This window comes from Halichondria panicea, chromosome 6, assembly GCF_963675165.1.
Source record: "Halichondria panicea chromosome 6, odHalPani1.1, whole genome shotgun sequence".
Classification (NCBI taxonomy): domain Eukaryota; kingdom Metazoa; phylum Porifera; class Demospongiae; order Suberitida; family Halichondriidae; genus Halichondria; species Halichondria panicea.
In genome coordinates this window covers 878262-900974 of record NC_087382.1, presented here as the reverse complement: position 1 = coordinate 900974, position 22713 = coordinate 878262, and the positions used below count along the sequence as shown (strand labels likewise).

Below are 22713 nucleotides of genomic sequence, written 5' to 3'. Positions count from 1 at the left end.
GTGATGACCCTTTACCTGGCACACATTGATGTGAGCTTTCTACATTGTCCATCTTTACCAAAACAACTTTCTTTGTACACTTGCAGTAACATTCATGTAATAAACACCCCCCCCCCCACACACACACACACATCACTTCCTATATAGCAATACCTCCCCGGTATGGAGAAAGTGAACTTCAGTAACAATTATATCAGCTCTGAGGGTTGGGAAAGCGCCTCACTGGCCGAGGGTCAAAGTTCAACTATCGGAGGGCAGGGTCCGTCTAACGACAGTGTTGTCAATGCTACCATCACCAACTCATACGAAGGGATCGTGGTGAGATAATTACCTAGCAACTCTGTAAGCTGTTAGTACCAATATTAGTTCGTTTTTCAAAAAACAATATTAAAATTTCCTCTTCTGTGGGAATGGGAAACTGCCCCAGAGGAGGTTTACTATGGGACTTAGTGTATGCCTGCTACCTACTTATAGTATCCCAAGCAAAATACACTTGTTGTTGCAGTCAAGCCTCAAAGCAAGGTCTGTGCATGCACACTAGTATCTAGACACAGTTTTGTTGGTGTCCATGTGATTTAGAAGCCCCTTGTAGTACCCTCGTTACACTCAAATTTGTGCACGCTCGCCCTACAATGTTGTACATTCTCCTAGCAGCCATTAATTTTAGACTTTGACTTTTGACAACAATCATGGTCGATCATCCCACTCTTTCAGTTCCCTGATTCTGTCTGCATGCAGCAAAACAAAAAAATGTCAATAATGTGTGTATATATAATTATATTGCTAATAGTAATGTAGACACTTCCATTGAGGCATCAGTACCCGCGGTGCTTTCATAAAGTTAGTGCTAGAGACTGTGTTTGTTGCAGTGAATGTAAGTGTATACTAGTGATGTCATACCCCCCACAGTGCCTGGATATTGTAGTGTATACTAGTGATGTTACCGTGCACTCTACCCCCCACAGTGCATGTGTATACTAGTGATGTCATACCCCCAACTATACACCTTACCCCCCACAGTGCCTGGAGAAGGTGACGTTTCTTCATCTTGGGTTCAACAAGTTGAGAGTAGTCCCACGGTTTGCCAGTAAGGCCAAGTACACACTCACTGTGCTCAACCTCAGGAACAACCAACTGGACACTATTGAAGGTGGGCGCGTGGCATTGGGGTGTGGTTAGGTATAGCGATTATTTTCGTGTGATACAAATTTATTTTTGTACGGCTCAAAATGGTGCATGTAGGACCTTCATAATTTTCTTCAAAATCCTGCCTCTGGAACCAAGGTGTCCGGATAATTGATGTTCTACTGTACCCGCTTTACACTATAATTATGATGAATAACGACGGTTTATCAAACTCAGTATAGTACGTAAATACCTCAGGTTAATATTGTGTTCATTCTCTTTGTATACACGCTGTCTTTCGTAAATGCTAGCACTATAATTATATCACCATTAATTTTTTTATTTCCCACACAATCTCTTGATCATTCAGTGGCCATTGCTTCAAGCTTTAAAATTACATTTTTGGAAGGCCCTCCCCTATATAGGTAGTGGACTAGATACACCACTGTGTCTGTAAAGTTAATTTGGAGGCCTGGTTGCAATTACAAAGAAAAAAGGATTAGACACAGCATTTAATTGCCTCAAGCTATATAGTGCGCCACTCTGATTTTACATAATAATAGCTATTTCTACTATGTTCTTCTTGTGCCTGCTGTACTTACTTTTACAGCAGGGGATGAAGTGAAAGGGTCACTTATAGTGCTGCTCAGAACTGTAACAATAATTATAAGCAACCGACCATCCACACGTCACATAGAGGGGACTTTAGTTGTCTATGCATGATGTTGTTCTGGTCTTGTTCCACTACCAGGGATGCGCATGAATGTGCTCAAGTCGTGTATTTTTCTCGTAATAATTAGGATTCTTGATTGACCGTCAATTCAAACACTCTATAATAGTTATGGTAAACTAAGAGGTCTATAGAGGTGGCTATAATCTAACCATGACGTAAACTATAGGCATAGTATGTGGTTATTGGGGCGAGTGAAGCGAGACCCTTACCTAATAATGAACGTTGAGATTTTGTGTGTGTGTGTGTGTGTGTCGGCACGATATTTGTTTTTTGTACTCGCGACCCTTTACATGAAATGCTACGCATGGGCACAAGAGCTAGCTACACTCAGCAACGAAGACTCAAACAAGACACAGAGACTCTTGAGGCCACAGGTACACCTACAGCAGGTCAGAACAGTACAGCAAGTCACACCAGCCTGAAATCACACAGGCACACATAGCTACAGCTGGCCAGCTCACTTGCTAAAACATTGTGTTGGATGATACTATATTTTTGTACGTCTACACTATTGGGTCATAAACCTTGCTTTACTGGCACAATACAATAAACCAGACCACCAAGAGTCTCTTGACCAGACATAATTATCTACATTGTCGCTTTGCCAGTTTAGTCCACATGCCACAAGTACAACACCACCCAAAGGGTCTTATCGTTTGAGGTGTGTTTGATCTACATCACGTAAGTTCCTTCTATAAAGTCTCGTTTTAGTGTGTTGTTATAATTATAATAAATTCTCTCTCTTGTTAGCTGTGTTAGTTGAGTGTTCCTTCGTGTTGAAGATCGATTAAGTTTGCTGGCTTTATAGGTTCACAATTAACGTTTTGAATACAATCATTGTCTGTTTCCACAATATAATAATATTAGTACAAGAACACTAAGACAATGGAGTACACGCACTACATCTATACAGTTGCTAGGTCGACTCTGCTTTAAGAAATGTCAGTGAACTTAATGTTGGCGTGGAAATGGTTTGAAACTAGATTAGGTATTAAATCGCCCATCATGAACCTAACTTCTCTTTCTAAGTCAAATCGTATGTCCTTTAAGTGTAAGAGTTCATTTAAGGAACACGAGAATGATTGTCCTGTTGTAAGCTGCACTTCAATAGACAGAGTCTTGGGGTAACCATAGATATCACTTTTCTCCAACCAAAGAAAAAACTGTTTACCAACATTATCATTACCAAATGCAAGGTAGATTTTGAATCCCGGATATATGCATAGTGCTGGTGAACTGCATTGAATATTGTTATAATATTCCTCTAATCCTGGCTCCCTAAATACTCCCAGTTTGTTGCTCATGTGTACACGTGTCGTATTGTTTGGGAGAATGCATACTAAACTAGACCCTGTGAATACAACAGACAGCAGCATGTCCAAGTCTCGTTTTAGTTCCTTATTTTCTCTCTTAACTGCAGCTGTAGTTGCCATGGTGAGTCGGAGATGGCTTTGAATGCTAGTCCTTTCATGGTTTTCAAGATGTTTACGAGGCAGCCTCACTTCACAACCAGCCTCACTAAACGAACAATCCACTTCCTCAAGTGGACACTTGTTTCTGTGCTCATCGATATCTTTTCTCTTTACTTTCTGGTGGCATCTGTTAGGGCATGCTAAGGTCATGTCAGGGCAAATTTGTATGTGCCTTCCTATTATTACCGAGTGCTTACCCTCTTCATTACAAAGCTTACAGTGCACTATTCGACTAGGACACTCTTGTTTGCAATGGTGTTCGAGTTTGTTTCTTAGCAATCCGGCCGTACTGCAATCGTTGGTGCATTCAACAGCTCCAAACAGACACTCGATCACGTGCTTCTGAAAATGTTCGTAGTTAATGACCGCTTTACACCCGTTGTTACGATTTGTGCAATACACTCCCAGCTCTTTGATTTTTCGAACTAGTGGTAGGGCGATGATTTTGTTGAAGTTTTCTGCTCGACAGTGAGGGCAAACCGATTCCTTTTTTCGTATGATCCACTTTTCTATACAAGCTTTGCAATAATGCTGTCCGCAGCATTCAGTTAGAACTGGCGTGTCTAGAAGGTTAGTACAAATACTACACTTGTACTTATCAGATAACTCTTTGACAAACGCTGGCTCTTGATTAGGAGTAGCCATAGCTATACTGATGCTTTTTGCTATACTTCTTTGTTCATGCTGACCACATAATGTGCAGTACTAAATATAGGCTTTCCTAAAAAGGCACCATGCTGTCTGTATAATTATAGAGAGTTGTCTGCGTGCAAAATGTTCAAGTTCCATGGTGGCTATTTTTCAATACTCATGCAATCCTGCAGTTCAACACACAACATTTAATATAGTAAACTAAGCCTATAAGAGTTCGTTATTAATTTTTTGTCTAAAGGTGGTTAGTACCGACCATCATTTACCAGTGTGAGCACATGACTGCTTATATTTGACTCGTTGATGTTGTATAGGCCAGAGAGTCATGTGATGAGTGGTTACTATATAGGGAATAGCCATACATTGTTCTATGTGTGCATAATCTTACGAGGTATCTTATTAAAATAATATCAGTTAAACGGTACTACTGTTCGGTGATTCTATTGGTCGCTTGTGGCTACTGTATGTCGTTGTGTGTAACCAATACTTGAGCCGAGAATTGTGTTTTAAAATAGGGCAAGTTTGTATGTGCTCTCCAACTATTACCAAAATCTTACCCTCGTCGTTACAAAGCTTATAAGCTTTGTAACGATGAGGGTAAGATTTCGGTACAGTGAACTATTTGATTAGGACACTCTTGTTTGCAATGTTGTTCGAGGTCTTTTCTAAGCAATTCAATCATATCACAATCGTTGGTGCATTCGACACCTCCAAACGGGCACTTATCCACGTGATTTTGAAAATCTCCATACATGATAATCGTTTTACACCTGTTTTTACGATTTGCACAATACACTCCCAGCTCTTTGATTTCTCTGATTATCGGCTGGGAAACGATCTTTTTGAAGTTTTCTGCTCGACAGTGAGGGCAACTCGATTCATTTTTTCGTATGATCCACTTTTCCAGACAAGCTTTGCAATAATGCTGTCCGCAGCATTCAGTTAGAACTGGCGTGTCTAGAAGGTTAGTACAAATACTACACTTGTACTTATATATCAGCTAGCTCTTTGACAAACACTGGCTCTGGATTAGGAGTAGCCATAGCTACGGATGATTCTTTTGTTATCTTCTTATGCACCTATCAATGTCAGTCCCCACTACCCCCCCTGCGGGGCATAGTGGGGACATAGTGGGGTTTTGTTGGGGTTTTGATTCAGCAAGTATAACCCTGAGGTGCGGGATAGGGTGGGGAATTTGACTTCCTCAATATACAAACTTATAGCAGTAATATCCGGAAAAGTATAGCACATGCACGCGTGTAGTCAAATCCCGGGGTTGTTAAGTGGGGGTATGGGAGGAGAAGTGGGGATTTGATTTCAACCAGGCCCCCTGGGGTGGGGCAATTGATATTGATGTAAATCAAATCCCCACTAAACCCCGACATAGCCCACATGGGGGGTAGTGGGGACTGAAATTGATAGGTGCATTACTTCTTTGTCTAAGGTCATTGACCACAAAATGTGCAATTCTAAATATAGACACTCCTAAAAAGGCGCCATACTGTGTTTAGCTTCTTACTTCTTTGTCTAAGGTCATTGACCACGAAATGTGCAATTCTAAATATAGACACTCCTAAAAAGGCGCCATACTGTGTGTAATAGATGTGTGCATGCAGAACTTTCAAGTGCCATGGTGGCTGCTTTAATACTCAATCCTGCAATTCAGACACACACACAAAATGTCATAATAGTATTAAAACTATGCCTATAAAAGGTTGTTAGTACAGACTACCGTTCGGACTACATATATTTATGGTATGCATGGGCCCCGTGAATTAAGATGTGCAAAGTTTCTTTAGTGGATGTGTTGTTCTTATAGCTGTTGTGGGAAGCCTCAGGTCATAAAGGTCAGTTGTTGTAGGCATGGAGAGTTTTGAGAAACCAGTAACTTTCACTAGAAAAGTAACTTTCAATTTTTTTCTCCTAACATCATCCAGAAGTGTAAAACATGATTCTCCAATCACATGACTACGTATTTAGACGTGAATTTACAGTGTGTGTGTGTGGGTGTATAGTAGAACCTCGATTATCCGGCCCTCCATTATCCGGAACCTCGATTATCCGGCTTGGCAGTTTTCTTACTATCAGATCAGAAAATGGGCGTGTCCCTCAAACGCGCATGCGCGTTGCAGCTGTTACCATGGAGACATGCCTGCTTATATTCTGCGCATGCGCAGACAACCATGTGGCACTGTTGTTTATCAATAAAGTGGGTGGATCAAGGCGTGGTTTATCTATTCGATTATCCAGCATATTCACTTATCCGGCCTGCTTCTGGAACCAAGGTGTCCGGATAATCAAGGTTCTACTGTAATTCTTTATTGTATTCATTATACCATGCAAATTATACAGTACGCATAAAAGAGGTGCATATAAATCCCTAGAGGGGAATTGTAGCTAGTAAGTGTATTGTTGTAATACTATAACTATAGTCAGAATTTGTGAATGTGCACGTGTAACAATGATTATTTGTGTTAAAATTTCTCACATGCAGCGATCATTTTTTTAGTTATTGCTTAACAGACAAGTAAGCCGTCATTATAATATAATAGAGACTGTGTAAATAAATGTTTCTCCAGATCCTTGGTGATGCATAGTACAATTACCAGATTCATAGAATGAACAAGTATATTCCTTCTCGTGGCACTTTTTACTTGTGTTTTTCGAAGTCCCTTTCATTGTGTGTTGTATATTATCTACTGGAATTGATATACGTAGTTGAGTGTTCTACTGTATTTCTTGATTAAACGCCTGGGCGTTTATTTCATATCGAAGTCTGTAAAGGGGGCGTTTAAATGAGATGGGCGCTTATTTGAAACGGGCGTTTATATATTGTTATGTCTACTCCACAGTCTACTCCAACTCTTGCACAGCAGCAATTATTATGCTCTTTTTGGCTGCTGCCTCAGCTCTCAACTTAAATCTTCAGTCATAGGAGTGGTGTTTCTCCCTCTATGTCGATATCTCTCTCTTTGCCATCATAAATAGTATCTATTATTCTATGCTGCCATATACTTGCAACTGGTTCCACGTGCTAATTCAGCTCCACCCACAGTGCCACGCCCCATATTATATGGGTGATTATTTAAGATGGGCGTTTATTGACAAAAACAGAGCTTTAACATGGGCGTTTAAACGAGATGGGCGTTTAATCAAGTAAATATGGTATATACTCAATAACGATTAATTATAATTATGTGATTACTGTTTTACATTCGTAGCACAAGAACACTAAAACACTTTGTACATGAGAGGTTTTCTCTGCTCTAAGAAATGTTAATGATCCTAATGTTCGCATAAAAATCCTTAGAAGCTTTAATAGGTAATGCATCACCCATTACGAACATAAGTTCTCTTCCTGAGTCACATTTTACGTCCGATGAATGTGTGAAGTCATTTAAGGAAAATGAGAATGGTGGTCCTGTTGTAGGCTTCACTTCAATAGATAGGGTCTGGGGGTAACCGTGGATAGAAGTTTTCTCCAACAAAAGCAATAACACATTAGCAAAAAATCCAATGAAAATTTTGAATCCCGGGTATATGCATAGTGGTGGTGAACTGGCTTGAAGCATGCGATATTCTGTTAATTCTGGATCTCTGAATATTCCCAGTTTGTTGCTCATGTGTACACAGTGAGTCTTGCCATCAGCTCGAATCATTGAGGTTAGGGAGGTTAGTATTGTTTTAATACCATCCATGGGTTTCCTATTGTTTGAGGGAATGTCCATTGAACTAAGCTCTGTTGATACAACTGATAGAATCGTGTCCAAATCTCCTTTTAGTTCATCGTGACTCTTTTTTAGTTTCTTATTCTCTCTCTTGACAGTAGCCATAGCTGTATTGACAGTAGCACTAGCTTTCATAGCAAGTCTAAGATGGCTTTGCATGCTGGTCGTTTCATGCTCTGGGATATCTTTACGAGGCAGCCTCACTTCACAACCAGCCTCTTTGAAGGGACAATCCACTTCCTCAAGTGAACACTCGTTTCTATGCTCTTCGATATCTTTTCTCTTTAATTTCTCATTGCATTTGTTAGGGCATGCTAAGATAACTTCAGGGCAAGTTCGTTTGTGATCTCCAACTAGTATATAGTATTTAGTTTCGTTTCCAACTATTTCCTGGTGCTTACCCTCTTCGTTACAAAGCTCACAGTGCACTATTCGATTAGGACACTCTTGTTTGCGATGTTGTTTGAGGTCTTTTCTTAGCAATCCGCCCATACCACAATCGTTGGTGCATTCGACAACTCCAAACAGACACTTGATCACGTGCTTCTGAAAATTGTCATAATTGATAACCGCTTTACACCCGTTTTTACGATTTGCACAATACACCCCCAACTCTTTGATCTCTCTGATTATTGGCTGAGAAACGATCTTATTGAAGTTTTCTGCTCGACAGTGAGGGCAAATCGATACTTTTTTTCGTATGATCCATTTTTCAATACAAGCTTTGCAAAAGTGCTGTCCACAGCATTCTGTTAGAACTGGTGTGTCCAGAAGGTTAGTGCAAATACTACACTTGTACTTATCAGCTAACTCTTTAACAAACACTGGCTCTGGATTAGGAGTAGCCATCTATAGCTACTGATACTTCTTTTGTTAGTGCTTCTACTCATTTGTGTAAGGTCATGCTGACATGTGCAGTGCTATAAATATAGGCATTCCTCAAAAGGCGCCATAATATTATTGTCTGTAAGAGATGTGTGCATACAGAACTTTCAAGTGCCATGGTGGCTAATTTTATACTCAATCCTGCAATTCAATATATACACACACACAATTCATATAATCAGGAGTAAACTATAGGTCTATAAGAGGTGGTTAGTACCAACCACCATTTGCCAGTTTGGGCATATCGCTGCATATTTCTGAGCATGGGCCCTATCGTTCGTTGACTTAAGATTATTTAGTGTGTTGTTCTTCTCTCTTGTTAGCTGTTGTGTGTACTGACGATGTTCACTTTATAGGCTCTTGCTTGTGGTTGTGGAAGCCTCATGTTAAAGGTCAGTTGTTGTAGGCCAGGAGTCATGTGACGAATGATATAATATTATAGTATGTAGGGAATAGCCATGCATTGTTCTATGTGTGCATTCTTATAAAGTGCTTATGGATAATTGTATATGCTTGGTTGTTATTTCCATTTAATCAGTTAATGCATGCATAGTTTTCTTGTGGTGGGTGTGGGGATTTGTACAGTACTATACACACTGTTCAGTGATCCTATTGGCCACGTGTGGCATGTCATTGTGTGTTGTTTTATCCAAGCCGAGAATTTTTTTTTTAAATTTGAGTGTTCTAATTGAAATTCGATTAGCTTTTAATCACAATTAACGTTTTGGAATAACACTGATAATTGCTGTTTCCACAAAATATAATAATACTTATAAGTAACACAGAACACTAAGACACCCTGTGTGTGGGTACATGTATATACATTAGAAAGCCTTCCTCTACACATTTATATAATTATATACAGTTGCTAGGTTGTCTCTGCTCTAAGAAAAATATCAGTGATCCTAATGTTTGCATAGAAATCGTCTGAAACTAGATTGGGTAATAATTATATCCCCCATCATAACCCTAACTTCTCTTCCTGAGTCACGTTGTATGTCACAAGAATGTTGGAGGTCTTTTAAGGAACACGAGAACGGTTGTCCTGTTGTAGGCTGCACTTCAATAGACAAAGTCTCGGGGTAACCATGGATATCACCTTTCTCCAACAGAAGAAAGAATCGTTTGCTAACACAATCATGTAAAGTGAACATCGTCAGTACAACAACAAATCCCAGGTAGATTTTGAATCCCGGGAGAATGCATAGTGGTGGTGAACTGGCTCGAGGGATGAAAAACTCTTTAATTCTGGATATCTGAATAATCCCAGTTTGTTGCTCATATGTACACAGTAGGCCCTACAATCAGGTTGTATCATTGAGGTTAGGGAGGTTAGTACAGTTCTAATACCATCCATTGGTTTCCTATCGTTTGGGGGAATGTCCAATAAACTAAGCTCTGTCGTTACAACTGATAAAATCGTATCAAAATCTCTTTTTAGTTCATCGTGACTTCTTTTTAGTTCCTTATTCTCTCTCGTAACGGTAGCCATGGCTGTATTGAAATTAGCTAGAGCTGTATTGACATTAGTCATAGCTGTATTGACAGTAGCAGTAGTTGTCATGTTGAGTCAAAGATGGTTTTGCATGCTAGACGCTTCATGCTTTTCAAGATGTTTACGAGGCAGCCTCACTTCACAACCAGCCTCTTTGAAAGGGCAATCCACTTCCTTGAGTGGACACTCTTTTCTGTGCTTTTCGATATCTTTTCTCTTCACTTTCTCTTTGCATTTGTTAGGGCATTCTAAAGTTAAGTTAGGGCAAGATTGTATGTGCTCTCCAACTATTATCGAATGCTTACCCTCTTCGTTACAAAGCTTACAGTGAACTATTCGATTAGGTCACTCTTGTTTGCGATGTTTTGTGAGGTCATTTTTTAGCAATCCACTCGTACCACAATCGTTGGTGTATTCAACGCCTCCAAACAGACACTCGATCACGTGCTTCTGAAAATTGTCATAATTGATAACCGCTTTACACCCGTTTTTACGATTAGCACAATACACTCCCAGCTCTTTGATCTCTCTGATTATTGGCTGGGAAATGATCTTATTAAAGTTTTCTGCTCGACAGTGAGGGCAAATCGATTCCTTTTTTCATATGATTCACTTTTCCAGACAGCTTTGCAAAAGTGCTGTCCACAGCATTCAGTTAGAACTGGCGTGTCTAGAAGGTTAGTACAAATACTACACTTGTACTTATCAGCTAACTCTTTGACAAGCACTGGCTCTGGATTAGGAGTAGACATTGCTACTGATGCTTCTTGTGTTAGCTTCTACTTACCGTACTTCTTCTAAATAAGGTGCCCTTCTAATAAGGCGCCACCCAGACTGAAAAGTAATTTTAAAGTCTCCATATAGAGCTCCACGTGGCTAGAGAGATTATTTTTTGGTGGCGCGTTGTAAATGGAGGCTAACATCACATATTTTTTCAGAAAACTTGAGGATGATGAGACACGGCCTGGAATCGAGGACACCAAGATTGTTCAAATAACCCCTATTTATAAGGCGCCCTTCTAAATACGCGCCTCCCCGGACCAAATCTAATTTTTCTGTCTCTAATTATGGCCCTTGCTCATATCGTAATTATTAAAAAGAGGTGCCTTATTTAGAAGAAGTACGATATTTGTACAAGGTCAAACCACCCACAAATATAGACACTCCTAAAAAGGCATGCACGCTGCATGTAAGGGAAGTAATTTGCACACAAAAGTTCAAAGTTTGGCTATGATTCATGCCTCACATTAATCTATTCCATTACAATGTGGATGTTTATCCCATATAGATCTTTCTTAACCTGGTCTGAAGTCAGTGACCCCCTGATGCATGCAGTGTTGTTGTAATACTGCACATACAATCTGTCATTAGCACAAACACATTCATTAATACATGCACACTGCACTCTAGCTAGTCCACCTGATCTAGCTCCTCATTCTGTTCCTTCAATTGTGTGTGTTCTAGTCTCAGCTCCTCCAACTCTCCTCTCAATGCATCCATTTCTGTCCTCAAGGTGTCAATTTCAGTTTTCATAGCTTCATTCTCCATTCTTAAACTGCTCTGTACAGTAGCCCCCGTCTTCATCATTAATACCAAGTGTTGCTGCATGCTCTGCTCACTATGTCTCTCCAGATCTTTCCGTAGTATATTTTCCTTACAGCCTAACTCGTAAAAAGTGCATTGTATATAGGTTCCATTTTACATACTAGTTTGTGACCGTCTAGCGTACTTCTTGTGATATCCTCTTCTAAACATCCCCTGGGGCAATTTATCGGGACATGTAAGCACTCCTCTAAATGCGTGTCAGTTATATACTCAAAAGCACCACGTTCGTCACAATACTCGCAATATACTTGTCTCTTTGCGCATTCTTTGTCTAAATGATTTTGAATGTCCTTACGCATTATCCCCTCTTGTTGGCAATTATTAGAACACTTCACAGGCAAGTGGGTACATGTACGTAAGTGTAGTGGGCTAGTTATTGCTGAGTGTTTTCTGGTCTTTCTTTCAACAATGCTGGCAATTAGTTTTTTGGCTTTGACAATGCTCTTTAAGATGCTCGTCTGAATCCTTCTTGAACGTAATTTTCTCTTGGTATGCTATATCAAATTTGTATGGTTGTCCAGCAGTTATTAGACGTTCATTGGAAACTGTAATATCAGTGGATAGTTTGCTTGTGGTGGGTGTGGTCTAGTGAGAGATGTGATTATTAGTAATGATGTGTGGTATACTGTTCAGTGATCCTATTGGTCGCTTGTGGCTACTATATGTCGTTGTGTGTTGTCTTATCCATATACGGTATTTACTTGATTAAACGCCCGGGCGTTTATTTCAGATCGAAGTCTTTAGAGGGGGCGTTTAAACGAGGAGGGCGTTTAAAGAGGAGGGCGTTTATTGTTATGTCTACTCCAAAACTCTTGCACAGCAGCAGTTATTGTGCTCTTCTTGGGAATCTATTTCTCAGCTTAAATTTAAGTCATAGGAGTGCCCTCTGTGTCGGTATCTCTCTCTCTCTGCCATCGATGCATCATAAAAAGTATTATTATTCTATGCTGCCATGCTTGCAACTGGATTCCATGTGCTATTTCAGCTCCACCCACAGTGCCACGCCCCATATATGGGCGATTATTTAAGATGGACGTTTATTGACAAAGACAGAGCTTTTACCCTGGGCGTTTAATCAAGGAGGGTGTTTAATCAAGTAGATACGGTACTTGAGTTTAATTTTCCTCCGAAGGTTGATTAAAAAAGTTTACTACATTATACATGTAGGTTCACAATTAACGCTTTGTAAACTGTTTCCACAAATATAATACTCGATATAAGTATAGCACAAGTCTTAGAACATTAAAACACTTTGTGTGTGGTATATACACATATTATAGAAGGCTCTCCTCTACATCTACAGTTGCTAGGTTGTCTCTGCTCTAAGAAATGTCAGTGATCCTAATGTTCATATAGAAATCGTTTGTAACTAGAATAGGTAACGTATTACCCGTCATGAACCTAAATTCTCTTCCTGAGTATAATTGCTGGGTTGATGCACATATGAAGTCACTTAGAGAACATGAGAATTGTCCTGTTGTAGACTGCACTTCGATAGACAGAGTCTTGGGATAACCATGGATAGCACTTTTCTCCAACAAAAGCAAAAATAGTTTTCTATAACTATCATTACTAAATGCAAAGTAGATGTTGAATCCCGGGTGTATGTATAGTGCTGGTGAACTGGCTTGAGTAAAGCTAGAAAAAACTTTTAATTCTGGATCTCTGAATAGTCCCAGTTTGTTGCTTATGTGTGCACAGTGAGTCTTGCCATCAGGTTGTATCATTGTAGTTAGGGAAGTTAATATTGTTCTAATACCATTCATTGGTTTCGTATGGGTTGGGGGAATGTCCATTGAACTAAGCTCTGTTGATACAACTGATAATATTGTATTAACGTCTCCTTTTAGTTTGTTATTTTCTCTTTTAACAGTAGTCATAGTTTTCATGGTGAGTCGGAGATGGCTTTGAATGCTAGTCGTTTCATGCTCTGAGATATCTTTACGAAGCAGCCTCACTTCACAACCAGCCTCCCTGAAAGGACAATCCACTTTCTCAAGTGTACACTCGTTTCTGTGTTTTTTGATATCTTTTCTCTTTAATTTCTCGTTGCATTTGTTAGGGCATGCTGAGACGACGTTAGGGCAAAATCGTTTGTGCCTTCCAACTATTATCAAAATCTTACCCTCTTTGTTACAAAGCTCACAGTGCACTATTCGATTAGGACACACTTGTTTGCGATGGTGTTCGAGGTCTTTTCTTAGTAATCCGCTCGTACCACAATCGTTGGTGCATTCGACACCTCCAAACGGGCACTCGTCCACGTGCTTTTGAAAATCTCCATAATTGATAACCACTTTGCACCCGTTTTTATGATTCGTACAATACACCCCAAGCTCTTTGATCTCTCTGATTATCGGCTGGGAAACAATCTTATTGAAGTTTTCTGCTCGACAGTGAGGGCAAATCGATTCCTTTTTTCGTATGATCCACTTTTCTATACAAACTTTGCAAAAGTGCTGTCCACAGCATTCAGTTAGAACTGGTGTGTCTAGAAGGTTAGTACAAATACTACACTTGTACTTATCAGCTAGCTCTTTGACAAACACTGGCTCTAGATTAGGAGTAGCCATAGCTACTGGTGATTCTTTTTGTTAGCTTCTATTTCTTTGTCTAAAGTCATGGACCACAAAATATGCAGTACTAAATATAGACACTCCTAAAAAGGCATCATGCTGTCTGTAGAACGTTCAAGTGCCATGCATGATGGTTATAATATTCAATCCTGCAATCACAAAGGTAAACTAGGCCTAAGACTGAAGTGGTGGTTGTGTCTATAGAGGTCCTTAGTACCAAACACCATCACCACTGACCAGTGCATAGCGCATGGGAGCATATCCCTGCATATTCATGCATGGGGGTCCTATCGTTTGAGGATGTGTATTGAACTGCATGTAAAATCTGTACAGTCTCTTTTTAGTGTGCTGTTCTTCTCTCTTGTTATATAGCTGTTGTGTGTACTATAGCTGAAGGTTGTTCACCTTTGGCTCTTATTTGTGGTTGAGGAAGCCTCAGGCTATAAAGGTCAGTTGTTGTAGGCTGGGAGTCATGTGATTAGTGGTTATTACATGTATGGAATCAGAGGTGAAACTATGCAGAGGAGGTACGACATCCGCGAGTCAAAGGAAGTGTTTTAGACTCACATTACTTAGGTCAAAGTTCAATTGCGTATTACCTGCCAAACACAAGCACTGGTCTATTTTTAGCTGCCAAGAGTCTGATTCCGTGCCCTGTTTGATCTAGGTTATAGCTATTAGCTTAATCAACCATTGCTCCAAACAGGCATGCTGTAAGAGAATTCATAGTTCCTTTGTGCACACACAAAAGTTCAAAGTTTGGCTATGATTCATGCCTTACCAGAGGAGGTAACGACAGGCGCGGTGCAGCTCAAGTAATTAGCCTCTGATTACTCTCAGCAAAAACATACGACGTGGGCGGGCGTGGGCGGATAATTATTGCTCAATCAAAGGCTAATTGCTTGTGCTGCACCACGCCTGTCGTACCTCCTCTGATGCCTTACATTTAATGATTCTTGCTATTCCATTACAATGTGCACGTTTATCTCATACAGATCCCTCCTAGCCTGGTCTGACGTCAGTGACCCCCTCATGCATGCAGTGTTGTTGTAATACTGCACAATCTGTCATTAACACAAACACATTCATTAATACATGCACACTGCACTCTAGCTAGTCCACCTGATCTAGCTCCTCATTATGTTCCTTCAATTGTGTGTGTTCTAGTCTCAGCTCTTCCAACTCTCCTCTCAATGCATCCATTTCTGTCCTCAAGTTTCAATTTCAGTTTTCATAGCTTCATTCTCCATTCTTAAACTGCTCTGTACTGTAGCCCCCGTCTTCATCATTAAGACCAAGTGTTGCTGCATGCTCTGCTCATTATGTGTCTCCAAATCTTTCCGTAGCCTTACAGCCTAACTCATAAAATGTGCATTGTATGGGCTCCATTTTACATACTAGTTTGTGACTGTCTAGCGTACTTCTTGTGATATTGTCTTCTAAACATCCCCTTGGGCAATTTATCGGGACATGTAGGCACTCCTCTAATTGTACTCAAAATGACCACGTTTACCGCAATACTCACAATATACTTGTCTCTTTGTGCATTCTTTGTCTAGATGATTTTGAAGGTCCTTACGCATTATCCTCTCTTGTTGGCAATCATTAGAGCACTCCACAGGCAGGTGGGTACATATGCATAAGTCACCCCTTTCAATGTCGATCCTATGTCAGCCAACTCTTCATTTTTGTACCTCTTTCATTTACTTAGCAACATGCACAGAGCTTCCGCAAGGCGCCTGCGTATAATATACGTATGCCCTTAGTTAGCTTTGAATAAAACCAAGTCTACTTGTAGTACAATTAAGAACACTAAAACACTTTGTGTTTGGGGTATACACACATTATAGACGGCTTTCGTCTACAGTTGCTAGGTTGTCTCTGCTCTAAGAAATGTCAGTGATCTTAATGTTCGCATAGAAATCGTTTGAAACTCGAAAAGGTAACGTAGTACCCACCATGAATCTAAATTCTCTTCCGGAGTTACATTGCTTGGTTGCTGTACATGTGAGGTCACTTAGAGAACGTGAGAATGATTGTCCTGTTGTAGACTGCACTTCAATAGACAGAGTCTCGGGGTAACCATGGATATCACTTTCCTCCAACACCAACAATAACCGATTCTTACCAAATACAAGGTAGGTTCTGAATCCCGGGTATATGCATAGTGCTGGTGAACTGGCTTGAAGAATATCATAATATTCCTCTAATTCTGGCTCCCTAAATATTCCCAGTTTGTTGCTCATGTGTACACAGTGAGCCTTAATGCCATCAGGTTGAATCATTGTGGTTAGGGAGGTTAGTATTGTTCTAATACCACTAATGGGTGTCTCATCGTTTGGGGAAATATGTATTGAACTAAGCTCTGTCGATACAACTGATAGAAGATTGTCAAAATCTCGTTTTAGTTCATCGTGTTTTCTTGTTAGCTCGTTTTTCTCCCTCTTGTTAGTTGTCATAGCAAGTCTAAGATGGCTTTGCATGCTAGATGCTTCATGATCTTCGGTATCTATTCGAGGCAGCCTCACTTCACAACCAGCCTCTTTGAAAGGACAATCTACAATCTCAAGTAGACACTCGTTTCTGTGCTTTCTGATATCTTTTCTCTTTATGTTCTTGTCGCATTTGTTAGGGCATTCTAAGATGACGTTAGGGCAAGTACGCTTGTGCCTTCCAACTATTACCGAATGCTTACCCTCTTTGTTACAAAGCTTACAGTGCACTATTCGATTAGGACACTCTTGTTTGCAATGTTGTTTGAGGTCATTTTTTAGCAATCCGCGCGTACCACAATCATTGGTGCATTTGACAACTCCAAACGAGCACTCGTCCACGTGCTTCTGAAAATCTTCATGTTTGATAACAGCTTTACACCCGTTTTTACGATTCATACAATACACTCTCAGCTCTTTGATCTCTCTGATTATCGGCTGGGAAACTATCTTATTGAAGTTTTTTGCTCGACAGTGAGGGCAAATCGATTCGTTTTTTCGTATGATCCACTTTTCTATACAAGCTTTGCAATAATGCTGTCCACAGCATTCAGTTAGAACTGGCGTGTCTAGAAGGTTCAAACAAATACTACACTTGTACTTATCAGCTAACTCTTTGACAAACACTGGCTCTGGATTAGGAGTAGCCATAGCTATACTGATGCTTCTTGTGTTAGCTTCCATACTTCTTTGCTCATGCTGACCACATAATGTGCAGTACTAAATATAGGCATTCCTAAAAAGGTTCCATGCTAGGTTGTCTGCATGCAAAATTTTCAAGTGCCATGGTGGCTATTTTTCAATACTCATGCAATTCTGCAATTCAACACACAACATTTAATTTTAAACTAAGCCTATAAAAGTTTGTTATTTTCGTCTAAAGGTGGTTAGTACCGACCACCATTTACCAGTGTGAGCACATCACTGCATGTACGTATATTTATGTGTATGGGCGCTATCGTTTGAGAATGTGTATATATGCATGGAATTATTATAAGCTGTGTAAGCTGGTTTAGTGTGTTGTTCTTCTCTCTTGTTAGCTGTTGTGAGGTGTTCACTTTATAGACTCTTACTTGTGGTTGAGGAAGTCTACAGTGCTCTTATTGCTGGGTCATAAAAATCAAAGTATACGTAGTGAAGACATCTGTCATTCTAATTATAATTTACTCGTCGAACCTCATGCAGAGTTGGTGTAGGCCGGAGAGTCATGTGATGAGTGGTTACTATATAGGGAATAGCCATACATTGTTCTATATAATAGTTAGACACTGTTTAGGAAGTTTCTACATGATTTAGAAGCCCAAAGGGCTGGTTGTAGTATCCCGAACGCAGTGAGGGTTCTACTAGCCCTGAGGACTTCTAAATCATGTGGAAACTTCCTAAACAGTGTCTAAGCATTTTAGATCATAGCAACCGTGAGTATTCAGCCAATCAAATTTGAATGTTCTTATCTAATCTTTGCTACATGATTTTCAAAGTGAAGTACATGATTTTCTAAGTAAGTACATGATTTTCTAAATAAGTACATGATTTTCTAAGTTGGATAGAACACTTTCTTTAGCCAATCAAATTGCAGTATTTATGGCAAACATGATCTAAGTGTGCATAATCGTATGAGGTGCCTTATTAAAACAATATCAGTTAATACATGCATACGTAGTTTGCTTGTAGTGGGTGTGGCCTAGTGAGTGTGGTATTTAACGTATGGTACTACTGTTTGGTGATTCTATTGGTCGCTTGTGGCTACTGTATGTCGTTGTGTGTAACCAATGGCCGAGAATTGTGTTTACTTGAGCCGAGAATTGTGTTTTAAATTTCAGTGCTCTCGATAATTTACTTGCTTTTAATTATAACAATGATCATTGTTGTTTCCACAAAGTAATACTCACATAGCACAATAACACTAAGATACTGTGTGTGTGGTATATTGGGGTATATACACATAATTAGAAGGCTTTCCCCTACATCTACAGTTTCTAGGTTGTCTCTGCTCTACAAGAAATATCAGTGATCCTAATGTTTGCATAGAAATCGTCTGAAACTAGATTGGGTAATAAATTATATCCCCCATCATAACCCTAACTTTTCTTCCTGAGTCACGATGTATGTCACAAGAATGTTGGAGGTCTTTTAAGGAACACGAGAATGGTTGTCCTGTTGTAGGCTGCACTTCAATAGACACAGTCTCGGGGTAACCATGGATAGCACTTTTCTCCAACAGAAGAAAAAATCGTTTGCTAACACAATCATTACCAAATGTAAGGTAGATTTTGAATCCCGGGAGAATGCATAGTGGTGGTGAACTGGCTCGAAGGATGTTAGAAAAACTCTTTAATTCTGGATCTCTGAATAATCCCAATATGTTGCTCATGTGTACACAGTGAGTCTTGCCATCAGGTTGTATCATTGAGGTTAGGGAGGTTAGTACAGTTCTAATACCATCCAGTGGTTTCTTATCGCTTGGGGGAATGTCCAATAAACTAAGCTCTGTCGATACAACTGATAAAATCGTATCAAAATCTCTTTTTAGTTCATCGTGACTTCTTTTTAGTTCCTTATTCTCTCTCGTAACGGTAGCCATGGCTGTATTGAAATTAGCTAGAGCTGTATTGACATTAGTCATAGCTGTATTGACAGTATCAGTAGTTGTCATGTTGAGTCAAAGATGGTTTTGCATGCTAGACGCTTCATGCTTTTCAAGATGTTTACGAGGCAGCCTCACCTCACAACCAGCCTCTTTGAAAGGACAATCCACTTCCTCGAATGGACACTCGTTTCTGTGCTCTTCGATATCTTTTCTCTTTACTTTCTCGTTGCATTTGTTAGGGCATTCTAGAATAACGCTAGGGCAAGTTTGTATGTGTTGTCCAACTATTAGACCAAAACTAGAGTATGCTTCAATCGTTTGGAACCCACACTTAAAATGCATTATCAAGGATATGGAAAAAGTCCAGAAGTTTGCATTAAAGGTTTGCCTAAAACAGTGGGATTACTCTATCAGCTATTTGGAACTTTTGAAACGAGCAGAACTACCAACGCTGGGTCAGAGAAGGGCATTGGCCAGTCTGCACCATTTATTCAAAATTATGTATAATATAAGTTACTATGAGGACACACCTAAGAAGAGACAATTAACATACAATACAAGACATGTTAACAATTTGTCTCTGACTCCAGTATCATGCATAACATCAGTCCATAGTAACTCCTTTTTCCCAAGGACCATTGAACTGTGGAACAGGATTATGGCAAATTGTGAACTTATAATCAGCACTTGTACTCCCTTAAGTCTATGCTTAATGACCCTGTATAGTACTTAGCATTCTTTGAATAGGTATAGTTACACTATATATAATTATATAATATTATATATATTTTTTAGGGTACTAACTTATTAGCTTCTGCTATTTTATTGTATCCTGGCTTTCGCTGAATTGTAAAAAAAAAAAAAAAAAAAAAAAACTATTACCAAATGCTTACCCTCTTCATTACAATTAAAGCTCACAGTGAACTATTTGATTAGGACACACTTGTTTGCGATGTTGTTCGAGGTCTTTTCTTAGCAATCCGCCCATACCACAATCGTTGGTGCATTCAACAACTCCAAACGGGCACTCGTCCACGTGCTTCTGAAAATCTCCATATTTGATAACTGTTTTACACCCGTTGTAACGATTCATACAATACACTCCCAGCTCTTTGATCTCTCTGATTATCGGCTAAGAGACTATATTATTGAAGTTTTCTGCTCGACACTGAGGGAAAATAGATTTCTTTTTCGTATAATCCACTTTCCTATACAAGCTTTGCAAAAGTGCTGTCCACAGCATTCAGTTAGAACTGGCGTGTCTAGAAGGTTAGTACAAATACTACACTTGTACTTATCAGCTAGCTCTTTGACAAACACTGGCTCTGGATTAGGAGTAGACATTGCTATACTGATGCTTCTTGTGTTAGCTTCTACTTACCGTACTTCTTCTAAATAAGGCGCCCTTCTAATAAGGCGCCACCCAGACTGAAAAGTAATTTTAAAGTCTCCATATAGAGCTCCACGTGGCTAGAGAGATTATTTTTTGGTGGCGCGTTGTAAATGGAGGCTAACACCATCTTTTTTCAGAAAGCTTGAAGATGATGAGACACGGCCTGGAATCGAGGATACCAAGATTGTTCAAATAACCCCTATTTGTAAGGCGCCCTTCTAAATACGCGCCTCCTTGGACCAAATCTAATTTTTCTGTCTTTAATTATGGCCCTTGCTCATATCGTAATTATTAAAAAGAGGCGCCTTATTTAGAAGAAGTATGATATTTGTACAAGGTCAAACCACCCACAAATATAGACGCTCCTATATAACTCTAGCCTCATTCCTTGCAGTTTCACAAAAGAGCTCTTGTGTTCTCTGACCACGAGGACAATGAAGGTGGAGGTGTCAACAAGTTCAGCACCAGGTTAGCTATCAGTTACAAGCTAGTAAAAAGGCATGCATGCTGCATGTAAGGGAATTCATAGTTTCTTAATTTGCACACAAAAGTTCAAAGTTTGGCTACGATTCATGCCTCACATTAATTTAATGGTGCTATTCCATCACAATGTGCATGTTTATCCCATATAGATCCCTCCTAGCCAGGTCTGACGTCAGTGACCCCCTCATGCATGCTGTGTTGTTGTAATACTGCACAATCTGTCATTAGCACAAACACATTCATTAATACATGCACACTGCACTCTAGCTAGTCCACCTGATCTAGCTCCTCATTATGTTCCTTCAATTGTGTGTGTTCTAGTCTCAGCTCTTCCAACTCTCCTCTCGATGCATCCATTTCTGTCCTCAAGGTTTCAATTTCAGTTTTCATAGCTTCATTCTCCATTCTTAAACTGCTGTGTACAGTAGCCCCCGTCTTCATCATTAAGACCAAGTGTTGCTGTATGCTCTGCTCATTATGTGTCTCCAAATCTTTCCGTAGTATATTTTCCTTACAGCCTAACTCGTAAAAAGTGCATTGTATAGGCTCCATTTTACATACTAGTTTGTGACTGTCTATAGCGTACTTCTTGTGATATTGTCTTCTAAACATCCCCTGCATGGGGCAATTTATCGGGACATGTAGGCACTCCTCTAAATGCGTGTCAGTTATATACTCAAAAGTACCACGTTCGTCACAATACTTGCAATATACTTGTTTCTTTGTGCATTCTTTGTCTAGATGATTTTGAAGGTCCTTACGCATTATCCCCTCTTGTTGGCAATTATTAGAACACTCTACAGGCAGGTGGGTACATATGCATAAGTGTAGAGGGCTGGTTATCGCTGAGTGTTGTTTTCCTTTTTTCACAATAAATTTTTGGCTTTGACAATGCTCTCTAAGATGCTCGTCTAAATCTTCTCTAAGTTATTGGTATCAAATTTGTATGATTTCGCTTAGTTTTGGTTGTCCAGCAGTTATATATAATATTATAAATCAGATCTCACACTTCACAGGCAGGTGGGTACATGTGTGTAAGTGTAGAGGGCTAGTTATTGCTGAGTGTTTTCCTCTCTTCCTTACCATCTAGTAACTTCTATGTTCCTCTATATAATTATACAGATTATTAATAAAGAAGATGACAAACGTGGATCGGAACACTACACACACCCCTTTCAATGTCGATCCATTTTTGTACCTCTTTCATTTACTATTATTACTTAGCAACATGCACAGAGCTTCCGCAAGGCGCCTGCGTATAATATACATACGTATGCATGCCCTTAGTTAACTTTGAATAAAACCAAGTCTATTTTATTTTACTTGTAGTACAATTAAGAACACTAAAACACTTTGTGTTTGGGGTATACACACATTAGACGGCTTTCCTCTACATCTACAGTTGCTAGGTTGTCTCTGCTCTAAGAAATGTCAGTGATCTTAATGTTCGCATAGAAATCGTTTGAAACTCGAAAAGGTAACGTAGTA

The 22713-nt window shown here is 39.6% G+C and overlaps 5 protein-coding genes across 12 annotated transcripts in view; 1 reads left to right on the top strand and 4 right to left on the bottom strand.

The window, feature by feature from the left end:
* LOC135337727 (uncharacterized) overlaps positions 1–22713 on the top strand; it is a 105024-nt gene that overhangs the window by 72969 nt on the left and 9342 nt on the right. For 2 of the 8 annotated variants that reach the window (XM_064533682.1, XM_064533683.1), the window contains exons 6-9: positions 148–318; positions 1021–1150; positions 21137–21210; positions 21375–22702. Coding sequence is in view for 1 of the 8 variants with exons in the window: in XM_064533687.1 (XP_064389757.1) it covers positions 163–318; positions 1021–1150; positions 8951–8986 (322 nt within the window). In the remaining 7 variants the exon portion in view is untranslated. Of the gene's footprint in view, positions 1–147; positions 319–1020; positions 1151–1242; positions 1523–8950; positions 8987–15265; positions 17243–21136; positions 21211–21374; positions 22703–22713 lie in introns of those variants that run through there. The other 6 variants (XM_064533687.1, XM_064533685.1, XM_064533684.1 and 3 more) reach the window with 5 other exon arrangements.
* Positions 2487–4060, bottom strand: LOC135337724 (TNF receptor-associated factor 5-like). Its single transcript, XM_064533677.1, has one exon. The coding sequence runs from the start codon at positions 3973–3975 to the stop codon at positions 2791–2793; it is 1185 nt and encodes a 394-aa protein (XP_064389747.1). The 5' UTR covers positions 3976–4060; the 3' UTR covers positions 2487–2790.
* On the bottom strand, positions 7136–8617 carry LOC135337718 (TNF receptor-associated factor 5-like). The gene has a single exon (XM_064533672.1). It carries the CDS (start codon positions 8556–8558, stop codon positions 7248–7250), a length of 1311 nt encoding a protein of 436 aa, XP_064389742.1. The 5' UTR covers positions 8559–8617; the 3' UTR covers positions 7136–7247.
* On the bottom strand, positions 12934–15223 carry LOC135337722 (TNF receptor-associated factor 5-like). The gene is made up of 2 exons (XM_064533675.1): positions 15220–15223; positions 12934–14275 (listed from the first exon to the last, which is right to left on the bottom strand). The coding sequence occupies exon 2, from the start codon at positions 14265–14267 to the stop codon at positions 13017–13019; it is 1251 nt and encodes a 416-aa protein (XP_064389745.1). The 5' UTR covers positions 14268–14275; positions 15220–15223; the 3' UTR covers positions 12934–13016.
* Positions 16157–17477, bottom strand: LOC135337720 (TNF receptor-associated factor 5-like). Its single transcript, XM_064533674.1, has one exon. The coding sequence runs from the start codon at positions 17444–17446 to the stop codon at positions 16157–16159; it is 1290 nt and encodes a 429-aa protein (XP_064389744.1). The 5' UTR covers positions 17447–17477.